The sequence below is a fragment of the Polypterus senegalus genome, chromosome 13 (genome assembly GCF_016835505.1).
Source record: "Polypterus senegalus isolate Bchr_013 chromosome 13, ASM1683550v1, whole genome shotgun sequence".
Lineage (NCBI taxonomy): Eukaryota > Metazoa > Chordata > Cladistia > Polypteriformes > Polypteridae > Polypterus > Polypterus senegalus.
The window spans coordinates 53509315-53524591 of NC_053166.1; the positions used below are offsets into that span (position 1 = coordinate 53509315).

General features: G+C 39.9%; 1 protein-coding gene across 2 annotated transcripts in view; it reads left to right on the forward strand.

Moving 5' to 3' along the window:
- The window catches only part of cpeb4b (cytoplasmic polyadenylation element binding protein 4b), an 80440-nt gene extending 75559 nt beyond the window's left edge, over positions 1-4881 (forward strand). For both annotated transcript variants that reach the window (XM_039775859.1, XM_039775858.1), the window contains one exon: positions 1009-4881. In XM_039775859.1, the coding sequence (XP_039631793.1) occupies positions 1009-1236 (228 nt within the window). In that variant the 3' untranslated portion in view covers positions 1237-4881. The remainder of the gene's footprint in view (positions 1-1008) is intronic.
- The last annotated feature ends 10396 nt before the right edge of the window (positions 4882-15277 follow it).

The following is a 15277-nucleotide window of genomic DNA, read 5'->3' on the forward strand; positions in this document are numbered from 1 at the left end:
ATATGTGTATGTTTATGAATGTGTGTGTGTGAATATGTATCTATGTTGTATTATGACGCATGAATCACTTGTCTTGTATTCAAAAAATTAGGCTGAATTCACAGGTTTCAGGAAAACCAGCTTTATTTAGTTCAAAACAGGAACAGCAAGGGTATTTACGGGAGCTACTACTTCAGTACATACCAACACAGCAAACAAGCAGTGACATTATTAGTCGTCCTGCCTTGACTCAGTTCTTCAGTTCAGGAATAGATGGTCATCCTTGTCAAGTCAGTCCCCGCGGCTGCAGATCATCGACTGGGATCGGGTCATACTGGATGGGGGGAAACAGGAAAGAAAAGTGGGCCAGGTCAGTGGCCAGCTTACAGTACTCCTCCATGCATCAACCCTTGGCCGATGGACGTGTTGCACAGCGGTAATGCAAACTCATAGTTGCCTCTCTGACACAGCGAACCTGCCATTGCCTCGTGGCAGACAACCCTCGCTGGACGCGTCACCTGCATTTTGGCACTGAGGGGTCTTAGTGGATCTCATAGTATACACATATGCATCCATACGCACGTATACACACACACACATACATACATACGGTGTATAAGTTTTGTGTAAAGAAAAAAAATGGACACAGACTGCACTTTGTGTACAGAGATAACAACTGTACTGTCCCTCCCCTGTGTTAGTTAGCTGTAATGTGTGTTTGCTCCCAAGCTATATGGAGTAACAATTCAGGTTGGCCTTAAATGTATTAAAACTGCATGCATAACTAGTTAAAGTTATTTTTATTTTACATATAAACATTGTTGCCAAGTTGGTTTTAATGCTGTGACTACCTTCAAACTTTTACCATCATTACAAATTCAAGTGAAAAACAGTCACCCTTGTATGGAAACTGAGAACTCCTTTTAAGAGCAGGCTAAATTTGTAGTTTTCTGCCACACTCTAATTCACATGGTTTTAATCTCTATGTCTGATAAGCTATAACTTAATGTGTTTTCTTTCTTTGTGTAGGTGGAAGTCAAGCCATATGTCCTTGATGATCAGCTGTGTGATGAATGTCAGGGGACCCGCTGTGGTGGGAAGTTCGCCCCATTCTTCTGTGCCAATGTTACCTGTCTCCAATATTACTGTGAATATTGCTGGGCTGCTATTCACTCACGTGCCGGCAGGGAGTTCCATAAGCCGCTGGTAAAGGAGGGGGGTGATCGCCCACGGCACATCTCATTCCGCTGGAACTGAAAGAACACTGTGTCGTCTTGAGCTGCAAATGTCATACAGATAAATGCACTTTTCTGTTGCTATTTACTTTTTGATTTTTCTATTTTCTTTAAAGAGATATTTGAAAAGTTTATTGAAATGGGAAAAGAAACTAAGCAGTAATCCAGTTTACCTCTGTCTCCAGTTCAAATAATATAGAGAGTGCTTTTTGAAAGTTGCATTTCACTGACCCCCTCAGTTATGAATTTCCCTTTGAGGAGATGGAAGAGTCCTAAATGTGATGAAAGCAGGCCAGGTGCACATCAGTCAGTTTGTGAGGGATGAGTATGCACACTGTTGTTTTGCCGGTGTTTTATCTGGCAGTGCAACATTATGCTGCTTTTACCAACTTCTGACACAAAATGCCTTTATATAAGAGAAAATACATGGAAATCTTAGAGCTTTCTTTTGAGAAAAGGGTGCGCTTATTTTTGTATCAGAAAATTTTTAGTTTAGACGCCCCACTAGTTAACCAAAGCTAGAGCAGAATTGGCAAGCAAACGACTGCAGCCTGTGGTATTTCCTTTACCATCGCCATCTTCTCCTGACACGATGCTCACATTCAGCTTCCCAGATGGACTTCTTTTTTTTGTTTTGTTCCAGCTGTTGGTTTTTCGTTCTCCATGTCAACACGCAAACCTAATACCTCAAGCTTTGCTGCTAAGTTTGTGAGTGTGGTGTACAGAGCTTGTCGTTTCCCCTTGTAACTAAAACAAGAAACAGTCAAAGGGAAAGGCATCAGCACAAATTTGAACTTTATTCATGCATTTCCAATCGCTTTATTTGTATGGATTGAAACACTGGCGGGGTCAGAAATCAATGTTTTTTTATTTATTTTATTTAATGAACAAATTTACATATGGTAAAAAAAAAACAGCAAAATGAAGACATGCCAGACCTAGAGAAACAGAAAGAGATACCATAAAAGTGTGAGTGGGGCAGCCAAGGGTTTGTGTTGCACTCATGTTCTCCATTGTGGCAAATGGATAATGTGTGTAGGGCTGAGAATTTCAGGCCATTGCCTGTGCATGTTTTTCACCCCTGTCAGTACCTTTATTTATTTTTAATATATTTATTTAATGAAAGAAAACATACTGACAAAAAATGGCAGAACACGATGTTACATGAAGAAAATAGATAAGTAAAACCCAAGCACTGTCACCTCTCCAGTGCCAGCTTAATGGCAGTTATGCATGCTGTCGTGTAGTTAATGTGTGGCATGTAATGCACAGTGCATGCTCTGCAGGTTGGCTTCAAGTATTTCTGTTCACTTGCCAGTTACTCAGTCCAGTGTGGGCTGCAATAAAAAGTGTGTGCCCTGCTGCCCAAGCAAGGCATCTCCAGCCAAAGATGGTTGTGCAGCAGTGAGGCAGGATGATATTTATTTTCCTTCTGGTGATGTTCTGAAGGACTCCAGCAAACCAAAGACTGGCCTCAAAATGAAGAGCGCACTGGAACATTAGATTTTTAATTTGAGTGTTAAGAGATAAAAATGTATATATTTCAGGCAAGGGAGTGTCGACTGTAGTGACATTGATATACAAGATGCAACACACACATAAAACATGTGCAGGACTGGACTGTGCAGACATAGAGCTTGTCAGGGACCCAAGTACCCATAAAACTTCTCAATTAAAAATGTGATCTGTATCCTTCTGATGGTCTGATGGTGCTTTGCTACCATCTTCCCATGGCTAATGGTGGAAGGTGTGTTGGGTTTAAAATTTTAGTAGTGTAACTTTTGTGAAGAATTTGCAGTTAATGACAAAAAATATTTTATACATGGCCTGCTGATTTTGGTACAGTGTTTTCTAGCTAAATTATTTTGTCATGCACATATATACATTTATTATGCACTACTTTTCTATATCTTTTTTTCCAACAGTCATTTTAGGCATATTTTTTTCACGAATGAGAAGACTCCTTTTTGCAATACCTCAATTTTTCACATTGTGAAGGGTAGCTTTTGTACTTTTGTTACTGAGAGATATCTACATATATGGTAAACTTCATTTTAAAAATGCAATGATTTTAATATATATTATTTTCACCTCCGCTTTTTATACATTTCAGTGCTGAGGGAACTTTTTAAATTAGCAAGCGTGCCACGTGTTGCAGTTTCACTCTGTAGAGGAGAGGAAGCATAACAATAATGCTGTAGAACATCCTTTATCTGTTAACAAAAGAAGACGCTGCATTAAACTAAGAGGAAGATTTTAAGCTATCAAATCTTTTAAAGCATGAAAATGATAAGCGGTTGTTAGAAGTGAATGTTTGCTATTTCCTAATGCATTCAGCACCTGACTCCATTCAAGTAACACGCTCTCGGCTCCCTCACCAATGGTAGCTGACACAGAAATGCAAAAACAACACAAGTGGTAAATGTTAGGCTGTATCTTGTATCACAAGAATGGATGTTAGGTGTTTTAAATACTTTAAATTTCAAATATATATTATTGAACTGCCAACTAGATTATTATATTGTAATCCTTAGCGTGCATGAAGAAAATACAGAAATAATTAGCTCTTCAGATGATTGTTGTGATCGTGATACAGACGTGTTTCTAAACTTTAATTTCTTAAAAACCCCCATGTGTTAATCTCTATGCCTTCTCCATACACAGACCTCTGCGGAATGCACAAATAAAACTCTAAAATTCTTTGCAGTGCAGGAGCTGAGCAATGTAAAGGACACTGTTGGAAAGACTTGATATTATACCCCCTTTGTATTGAAGAACTAGGTGTTTCATGAAAGGGGATTTAAGACTTGAATGTGGTATATGTTGCAAGTTAACTTCAAGTTGTTATGTGCAATACTTTTTTTTAAATTTTTTCAGAAAAGAATCTTTGCAATGTAATTCTTTAATGCCATTTTTAATTGCAGACATTTTAAGAAATGTTAATATGTTTTTCACAGTCATTTTCTACTGTTATTGTAATCCTTTTCATGCTGGTGTTTGTAAAAAAGAAAAAGGAAAAAAATCAAAATATTTGTACTAATATAAATAATTGAAGTTATTTTTAAAACATTAAAGGTTTTGTGCTCATTTGCTTATTTTGTTACTTTATTTCAAGCTACTGTGATTGATAGCATTGTAATTAGGTCAATAAAGTATTTAGCAGTTTTCTTGGTATATTTTTAATTGGAATGTATAATTCATTTTTATAATTTTGATCAGATTTTTGTTATATTTTTCAGGTGAAGCTTTTAAAATGTTAAAGTGTCTAGTTTTTACTAATTGCTATATTGTGCTCAACAATATATGGTTCACATTTTCAGAAGGAAAAGATATTTAAATATATGTCTGTTAATGATGTTACTTGATGGCAAAATTTCAAGTTTTTAACTGTGTATGGGAAGGTTGTTGTATTTATTAATAGCATTTTTTACTTAAGATATCACATTAATTTTTATTATGTCATTTCACATTTATAAGTTCCTATTTTTGTATTTTTCTTTCTAATTAAGTTATGTAATATAAATATCAATTTTTCTAGAGTTGGTCTGTAGAAGTGCTAGTGGAAAAAATATTTAATTGTTTGCAGCCAACTATTTATAACAGTATGCATAATTTTTAAATATTTGTAATGTGAAATGTTGAATGAATAAAACTTTTAACTGTGAAAGCAAGGGAAATGACTGTTTTAATTGTGGGGCATTCTGTCTGGTTTTTAAGCTAATGACACATTTATGAATGTGGCTTGCATAAACTTTAATGTTCATCCTTGTTTTCTAAAATTCTATGGTTCCAGTCTGAGCTGGCTATTCTCAGGGGTGTCCTAAAAGAAAATCAGATGCTTAAGTGAACCCTCTGAACTTGTACCAATGGGCGGTGCAATTTTTTTGTCAATACCTTTGTAGTGTAGTTTTGTTTTTTAGTACTCCATTATAGTATTTTAGCATATTAAATATTTTAAGCATTTAGGTTAATTAGGTACATTTCAGCCAATTTAAATTAAGTGCTTCACCACAAATCTTGACAGTTATGCAAAAATGATGATGATGATGATGATGATGTGGTTTTGAGTTGCAAGGGGAAAGAAAAGGGTCAAAGGTGAATAACGGGCTTATGTAAGCCAGAGAGTCCTCATCTGCCATTGTGAGTATTCTGGGGTGAGTAGCAAAATATGTAAATGAATAGTGAAACAATATATAGTATGTTTCATTGTGAACCCAAGTGTGCTAAATAAATGCTGTAAATTACAACAGGAAGAATGCACTTAATAGCAAATACTAAAGAATATGGATTAGTATAGAATGAGTAATGTGCAAATAAACATGAAAGTTATTAGCTGTTGCACTATAGTTTGTATGGTCATAATTTATACAGACTTAAGAGTGAAAAGAAATGGAGCTGGTTTGCAGGCTTAGGTTGTTAATAAAATAAAAAGTTTAGAAATTGTATGTGTGAGAATTTATTAAGGCCGTATCAGTATTTGGTTAGGAGTCTTGTATAACAACACTAATCATGCAGATCTTTAAAAAAAGCCCCAAGTAGTACTATCAACACATTATTGCAGCATAGCAATTATTGCCCTCCAGGAGTACATTTAGGTGTGCTCATGAATGGTCCCTGCCCTGCATTTGGTGCTGCCCGATGTGGAGGCCTTTAGGCTGCAGATACTTTTACTGCTGTACTAGATTAGGTGCATTTGAAAATTTATGAAATGTATTTTATTCTAGAAAAAAGCCATGAAAACTCAGTCAAATGTTTCTAGTAGAAGGAATTAACAACAAAATTTTAGGCTCACATGAATAATTACTTTAGAGAGAATTCAAGGTCAAAGAATACTGCTTGTTAAATTTTGGTGGATTATGCAAACAGTTGTTTGGAGGGGTAGCAGTGTTGTTGCAGGTGTTAAATGGTATAATTCGGGTTTGTGTGCAATGTGCTTAAGATACTGCATTTAGTGAGTATTCACACTAAATGTATCTTTTGTTATTAACTTGACATGAGCTACCAAATAAAAAAAATTATTGAATGTGCATTGACTGAAGCAGAACACTTTAGATCCAGTTTGGTGTTTACCTGGGAAAATTTCTTTGAGTTCTGGATTAAACTGCAACGGTTTGAGAATTTTACTGAATTCGGTCTGCAATTTAAAACTTGCATTTACTAAAAAATACTAAGGTTGAATCATAAGGCCTTTTATAATTCATCCATCTCATGTTTGTAATTTTGCTTATACAATATTATATATATATATATACACACACACACACACACACACACAGAGGTCCATAAATATTTGGACAAAGACAACTTTTTTCTAATTTTGGTTCTGTACATTACCACAATGAATTTGAAATGAAACAACTCAGATGCAGTTGAAGTGCAGACTTTCAGCTTTAATTCAGTGGGCTGAACAAAACGATTGCATAAAAATGTGAGTCAACTAAAGCATTTTTAACATAATTCTTTCATTTCAGGGCCACAAAAGTAATTGGACAAATTAAATATCTGGAAATAAAATGTTTATTTCTAATACTTGGTTCAAAACCATTTGCTGGCAATGACAGCCTGAAGTCTGGAACTCATGGACATCACCAGATGCTGGGTTTCCTCCTTTTTAATGCTCTGCCAGGCCTTTACTGCAGTGGCTTTCAGTTGCTGTTTGTTTGTGGGCCTTTCTGTCCAAAGGTTAGTCTTCAACAAGTGAAATGCATGCTCAGTTGGGTTAAGATCAGGTGACTGACTTGGCCATTCAAGAATTTTCCACTTCTTTGCTTTAATAAACTCCTGGGTTGCTTTGGCTGTATGTTTTGGGTCATTGTCCATCTGTATCATGAAATGCTGCCCAATCAATTTGACTGCATTTAGCTGGATTTGAGCAGACAGTATGTCTCTGAACACCTCAGAATTCATTCGGCTGCTTCTGTCCTGTGTCACATCATCAATAAACACTAGTGTCCCAGTGCCACTGGCAGCCATGCACGCCCAAGCCATCACACTGCCTCCACCGTGTTTTACAGATGATGTGGTATGCTTTGGATAATGAGTTGTTCCAAGCCTTCTCCATACTTTTTTCTTGCCATCATTCTGGTAGAGGTTGATCTTGGTTTCATCTGTCCAAAGAATGTTTTTCCAGAACTGTGCTGGCTTTTTTAGATGTTCTTTAGGAAAGTCCAATCTAGCCTTTCAATTCTTGGGCTTATGAGTGGCTTGCACCTTGCAGTGCACCCTCTGTATTTACTTTCATGCAGTCTTCTCTTTATGGTAGACTTGGATATCGATACGCCTACCCCCTGGAGAGTGTTGTTCACTTGGTTGGCTGTTGTGAAGGGGTTTCTCTTCACCATGGAAATGATTCTGCAATCATCCACCACTGTTGTCTTCCGTGGACGTCCAGGTCTTTTTGCGTTGCTGAGTTCACCAGTGCTTGCTTTCTTTCTCAGGATGTACCAAACTGTAGATTTTGCCACTCGTAATATTGTAGCAATTTTTCATATGGTTTTTTCCTGTTTTCGCAGCTTAAGGATGGCTTCTTTCACCTGCATGGAGAGATCCTTTGACCGCATGTTGTCTGTTCACTGCAAAATCTTCCACATGCAAGCACCACACCTCAAATCAACTCCAGGCCTTTTATCTGCTTAATTGATAATGACATAACGACGGACTTGCCCACACCTGCCCATAAAATAGCCTTTGAGTCAATTGTCCAATTACTTTTGAGCCCCTGAAATGAAGAAATTGTGTTAAAAAAATACTTTAGTTGCCTCACATTTTCATGCAATATTTTTATTCAACCCACTGAATTAAAGCTGAAAGTCTTTACTTCAACTGCATCTGAGTTGTTTCATTTAAAATTCATTGTGGTAATGTACAGAACCAAAATTAGAAAAAAGTTGTCTCTGTCCATATATATAATATATATATCTCAAACAATGCTGAAACAGGAGATATCCCAGACTTCACGAAACAATTGCCACCAATCCGATCTGCCATTGTACCTGGTATAGTGGCGTGGTGTATTGGGAAACCACAGTGCGCATCCTCTCCAGGTCAGGCATTAAAGTAGCCAATAATCCGGGAAACACTGCGAACAACTGTTTTTAATGACCGCCCCCTAGCAACGCCACTGGATTGTGGCTGTGTAAACAGGCACTGTGGTGGACCGGCTGGGCACTCTGCCCAGAATGGTTTCCTGCCTTGTGTCCTATGTTTCCTAGATGGACGTTTGCGCTTTTTGTGACTGCAAAAACTTATTATGATAAGAAATGAAACTTTGTACACATTGTAACTTAAATAAGGCAGGAAAAAGTGTGGAGGAAGTGCAAATGAATGCCAATGTTTCGATTTACAATCAAAGTCAAGTATAGCTGCATACCCGAACATACTCTAAAACACACAAATCAAAACTTCCTTATACACCTATAATAATAAAAGGTGACGATAACAATTTTGGCCCAGTAAAATGAATTAACACCAGAGAAGCTTGGGGATCTTGTACCACACTGTAGATAACCTGCTGACAGTTTGGTATTTTGTCCTAATCCGCTTGCCGTACCTCCATGTAGGTCTGTATACGTTTGAGTGGTGTATGGGCTCTCGATTATTGAATCTTGAGCATGTAAGTTCTCTGCTGGTTAATAAAACCATGTTAACTGAATCTACTGCTTCATCATTATCATACTGGTGAACATGCAACATGGTGTCAGAAGCGACGGAACACGTACTTCGTAGTTAACGGTACATTTTTTTTTCTCGTCTCAAGTCTATTTTGTGGGTGAATTTTTGTCTCCGGACTACAGCCGACATGGCGGAAGGATTCAGGAGGCCCGACCCGCTTGTTTTCGATGGTAATGTTGCTGAAAATTGGCGCATTTTCGAGCAAGAATATGACATTTTTATAGCGGTGGCACACTCTGACAAGCCAGCGCGCACACAAGCCTACATATTGCTCAACTTAGCAGGCCCCGAAGCTATAGAACGGGAGCGGTCTTTTGTTTACGTGCCAGAAGTGAGAGAGCCCGGCAATGGAGGACGAGTCCTTATTCCTGCAGAATCGAAGGAGGATCCTGAGTGCCTCAAAAGGAAATTCAGAGAAATGTGCAGCCCACAAACCAACGTTACAATGGAAAGACACAAGTTCAACACACGGAATCAGAGGACTGGTGAGACTGTTGAATCCTATGTAAGTGATTTACGAATTAAAGCAAAAAGCTGCAGATTTGATGATCTGAGTGAAGAACTAATAAGAGACAGACTAGTTTGTGGCATCAACAATGACAATTTAAGGAAAGTGCTACTGCGTGACAGTGATTTAACGTTAGCAAAAGCCATATCTGTCTGCCAGATTCATGAGATGACCGAAGAGCATAATAAAACGCTTGCTTTTCCTCAACAATCTGCGACAAATGTTGATGTGCTCCAGCCCACATTTACAAGAAAGCACAGAGGAGATAAGATGAAAATACAAGGAGACAGGTCTGAAACACAGCACATCACTAACTGTACTAACTGTGGGGGCGCTCATGCTGCAAAAAAGAGTAAATGTCCAGCTTTTGGGCAGCAGTGTCATGCATGCAAAAAGTGGAATCATTTTAAAAAATGGTGCAGAGCCATTCAGCCTACTCAAAACGCAAGACACAGAAAGTCAGTTCATCATGTGGAACCAGACCAAGCTGATGACAGCGGAGATGACACATTCTACGTTGATGGAATAAATCTGCAATATGCAATCCATGCGACTGATGTGCATGTGGAACACAAAGAGGAAGTTTTTGTCACCGTGCAGATTAATGGGATTCCTGTTGAGATGAAAGTGGACACTGGTGCTAAATGTAATGTGCTTCCCAAGAAAACAGTTAACATTATAAGAGCAGATAAACAAATAAAAGCGCACCCCAAGTCCATTAACTTAGTAGCATTTGGAGGCAGCAAGATTCAAATCACAGGTGTAATTAAGCTGCGGTGTTTTCTGCATGGACAGTCACATGTGCTATCATTCTTTGTTATTAATGAAGATGTTCAGCCAATACTTGGACTAAGTGCGTGCAGAGAAATGGGACTTGTATCATTCAGCAATGACGTCCACCAATTGAGCACGTCTGCAGATGACCTGTCACAACAGCTTATCACAGAATGCAGTGACTTATTTTCTGATGAGCTTGGAAAGTTGCCAGTCACCTATCGCATGACACTGAACCCAGATGTGAAACCCAGTTGTTCGCCCAGCACATTGCATCCCTTTGGCCATGAAAGACAGAGTCAAGGCGGAGCTGGACAGGATGGAGAAATTAGGCGTCATTATTCCCGTCTCACAGCCGACAGACTGGGTGTCTTCTATGGTAGCCACCAACAAGAAAGACAAAGATGAAATCAGGATATGCATAAATCCTCGAGATTTAAACACAGCTCTGAAAAGAACACACCATCCCATGCGCACAGTAGAAGAAGTGGCTGCATTAATGTCACATGCTACTGTGTTCTCAGTTTTGGATGCTAAGAACTCCTTTTGGCAGGTATAATTGGATCAGAAATCATCCATGCTAACCACCTTCAGCACTTGTTTTGGTCGTTACCAAAAGCACTTTGAGCTACATTTTTGTGTATGAATATGTGCTATATAAATAAATGTTGATTGATTGATTGGTTACAGGTTCCACAGAATGCCTTTTGGTCTTAACGCTACCAGTGAGGTGTTTCAGCGAGCTATGGAGCATGTATACACTGGGTATCCATCCATGTGCCATCGTTGTTGATGATATACTCATTGGCGGAAGAACCATGAAAGAACACGACGCCAACTTGAGAAAAGTCCTTGACCGTGCCAGAGAAGTAAACCTGCGACTAAACCCACTAAAGTGCAAATTCCGGCTGAATCAGGTCAGTTAAGTCGGACACATTTTCACAAGCGAGGGACTTAAAGCAGACCCTTCCAAAACAGCCTCAATCAAAGAGATGCCAGTTCCAACAGATGTCCAAGCCCTGCAGAGGTTCCTGGGGATGGTCAATTATCTTGGAAAATTCATTCCAAACTTCAGCCATCTGACAGCTCCTCTGCGACAGCTCACACACAAGGACACCGAGTGGATGTGGGACACACTGCATCAGACTGCGTTCGAAGCACTTAAAGAGCACATGTCTAATCCACTTGTTCTGTCAGCAAATGATGTCAGCAAACCTGTGACACTAGCATGTGATGCATAACAGTATGGTCTTGGAGCAGCCTGCTTACAGGAAGAGCAACCTATAGCATATGCTTCACGTACTCTGACAGACACTGAAACCAGATATGCTCAGATAGAAAAAGAGCTACTGGCTGTTGTTTTTGCATGTACAAAGTTTCATGACCACATTTATGGCAAGCCTGTGGTCGTAGAAACAGACCATCAGCCACTGGTCACCATACTAAAGAAACCTATTCACGCCGCACCAGCCAGATTACAGAGGATGTTGTTAAGGCTCCAAAAATACAACATCACACTCACATATAAATGTGGAAAACAAATGTATCTGGCTGACACGCTGTCTCATGCTCGCAGCAGATCCACTTTCCAGCAGTCTGAAGAAGAGGACAACTTTGATGTCATGACGGTGAGCTGCATCTCTTCTTCACGCCTGGAGGAACTTAAAGGACACACAGCTGAGGATGAGACACTGCAAGCGCTCAGCTCATTCATCAAACATGGTTGGCTACAACGACTCCATAGCCTTCCCACGGCAGTTCATCCGTATTTTCCTTTCAGGGATGAGCTGACTGTGGATGATGACACCTTAACACCAGCAAGACCAAGGAGCTGGTGGTGGATTTTAGGAGGCCTAGGCCCCTCATGGACCCTGTGATCATCAGAGGTGACTGTGTGCAGAGGGTGCAGACCTTTAAATATCTGGGAGTGCAGCTGGATAACAAATTGGACTGGACTGCCAATACTGATGCTCTATGTAAGAAAGGTCAGAGCAGACTATACTTTCTGAGAAGGTTGGCATCCTTCAACATCTGCAGTAAGATGCTGCAGATGTTCTACCAGACGGTTGTGTGCCCTCTTCTACGCGGTGGTGTGCTGGGGTGGCAGCATAAAGATGAAAGACGCCTCACGCCTGGACAAACTTCTTAAGAAGGCAGGCTCTATTGTAGGATTAAAGTTGGACAGTTTAACATCTGTGGCAGAGCGACGGGCTTTAAGCAAACTCCTGTCAATCATGAATAATCCACTGCATCCACTTAACAGTGTCATCTCCAGACAGAGGAGTAGCTTCAGTGACAGACTTTTGTCACTGTCCTGCTCCACTGACAGACTGAGGAGATCGTTCCTCCCCCACACTATGCGACTCTTCAATTCCACCCGGGGGAGTAAATGCTAACATTAATTTTATTTTACTTTTTTTCATTTTTATTACTATTTAATTTAATATTGTTTCTTTGTATCAGTATGCTGCTGCTGGATTATGTGAATTTCCCCTTGGGATTAATAAAGTATCTATCTATCTATCTATCTATGATGGCATAATTCTTAAAGGTTCCAAAACTGTGATCCCAAAATCATTGCAAGGAGATTACATCACCATCATGCACAGAGGACATTCTGGCGTAGAAGCTACCAAGCGGAGAGCACGGAGGATCGTCTTCTGGCCGTTCATGTCAAGAGATATTGAACAAACAGTTACTTCCTGCTTGGTGTGTAACAGCACTAAACCTCACCAACAAAAAGAGCCCCTCCATCTGCATGAAGTTCCAGATCTTCCTTGGTCAACTGTGGCTACAGATATCTTTGAGTGGCACTGTCAGCACTATTTAGTAGTAGTCGACTCATGCTCAGGCTGGTTTTAGATTGACCTGCTAAAGGATTTGACATCAGCAACAGTCCTCAAGAAGCTGAAAAGACACTTCTCTGTTCATGGTGCTCCACACACTGTGATCTCAGACAATGGAAGGCAGTTTACAAGCCAGCGTTTCAAAGACTTCGCTTCACAGTGGGACTTTCACCATGTCACCAGCAGTCCAGAGTATCCTCAATCCAATGGGCTTGCTGAGAGAGCAGTGCGCAGTGCTAAACAGCTGACGGAGAAGTCACACAGAGATGGCACTGATGTATTTCTCAACCTGCTGAATCTCAGGAATGTTCCACGTGATGTGAACCTGGGTTCCCCTGCAGAACGACTTCTATCCAGACAGACTCGAACTACGCTCCCAATCACAACCAAACTGCTCGAACCACAACACCGTGAATCTGAGAGAGTGAAAGCCCAACTTCTCAACAAGAGACTGACTCAGAACGTCTGTTATGACAGATCCAGCCGACCACTTCCACCACTTGAAGAAGGACAAGTAGTGAGGTTACAGACCCCACAGGGTTATGACCGCACAGGTGTGGTGAAGGAACTCTGTAAGGAACCTAGATCCTACCTGGTACAGTCAGATGGGAACACTTACAGGAGAAATCGCAGACATATATTACCTGTATCTGAGCCTGTTACTGTTCAGAAAGATACTGATCATCATCATTATGATGGACTGCAGGTTGTGGGTCAAAACAATGATGTAAAACAGTTTAAAGACAACACTCATGTTGAGAGCTCTTCTGATGTTTTGCATTCTCCAAAACCTTCCAAGAGTGATGGTGTTTACAGGACACGCTTTGGTCGTGTATGCAAACCAAATCCAAGATATAGGGATTAATTGGGTACTAGTTAAAACACAGAACTTGTTCAGGTTTGATATTTGATCCAACAGTAACTGATGTCCACGTTTCAAGTTAAATTCTGTTTGAGGTAATTTTCAGTAGTAATCATATTTCACTTTATACAGCAAAAGGATATTTTGTCATGTTTGTTTCTTCCAACTGGTTGCAAATTTAAATGTTCCTAAGGACCAGCATATGTCACCTTTAATGCTGTAATTATTATTATTTAGCATGCATTAAACTTTATATCCAGTTAGGGATGTACTAAAGAAGGGGGATGTAGATAACCTGCTGACAGTTTGGTATTTTGTCCTAATCCGCTTGCCGTACCTCCGTGTAGGTCTGTATACGTTTGAGTGGTGTATGGGCTCTCGATTATTGAATCTGAGCATTTAAGTTCTCTGCTGGTTAATAAAACCACGTTAACTGAATCTACTGCTTCATCGTTATCATACTGGTGAACATGCAACACACACCAATGTCCAAAACATGACACCACGCAAACACACCTAATCACATTACAAAAGTATCAAAATGTCCACAGGACGAAACATTTCCTTTATAACGCAATTATGCATACCGAACTCCAACAATATGACCCACTAACGTTGTACTCACATAATGAGACGCGCCGTGCCGCTCTCGTCCACGTCGAGGAATTACTGCTTGGTCTCTCAGTGAAAAGCGCGCATTCCAGTCGCGTAGTCGCCTTCAAACTTTGCGCGCACATTTTTGGCGCTTCTCTCACAGCAGGCGTGCAGTTTGGTTTGTTAAAGTCAAATCTCACATTACACGTAAAGTACATCCATGGCGAAAAGCTCTCCTGATTCTAATAAAACACGCAATCTTCCCCAACGTCAAGATGGGTGGTCAGAAAATGTCCTTCCGCCTGTCCAGTCCAGAACTCATGTATACTCAAGTCCACCAGTGGAGGCAGCGGCAACCGAGAGTCGGAGGCGCCGAGGAGATTTACACACGAGAACTACATCAGTGAAACGCAGAAGAGGTATTGTGTACCAGTACAGTGTTCGTGTACGTTTACATTTCCTACCAGAAACCGAAGCTTCTGTGAAACCTATGCTATAAATCGTTCATTTAATCGCAGAAAGACTTTACAAGTTTATTGATCATTTTTCGATATGTTGCAAAGGGTTTAATAGAAGACTAATAATAGCGGTAAATTGGAGTAGGCAGATTACATATGTTCAAACGCGATTCGATGCATTGACCGCGGGAATATTCTAAAGATGATTCAGCATTGATTTAAAATTGCTACAAATTACATCGTTGAATGCCAAAGCCCAATGTTCTAACTGCATAATCGTAAAACAGACGTGAACAAATCAGAAGCAGTAAGTTGGTAACGCCGTCTTCAGTCGTTCTCTTTGTACCATA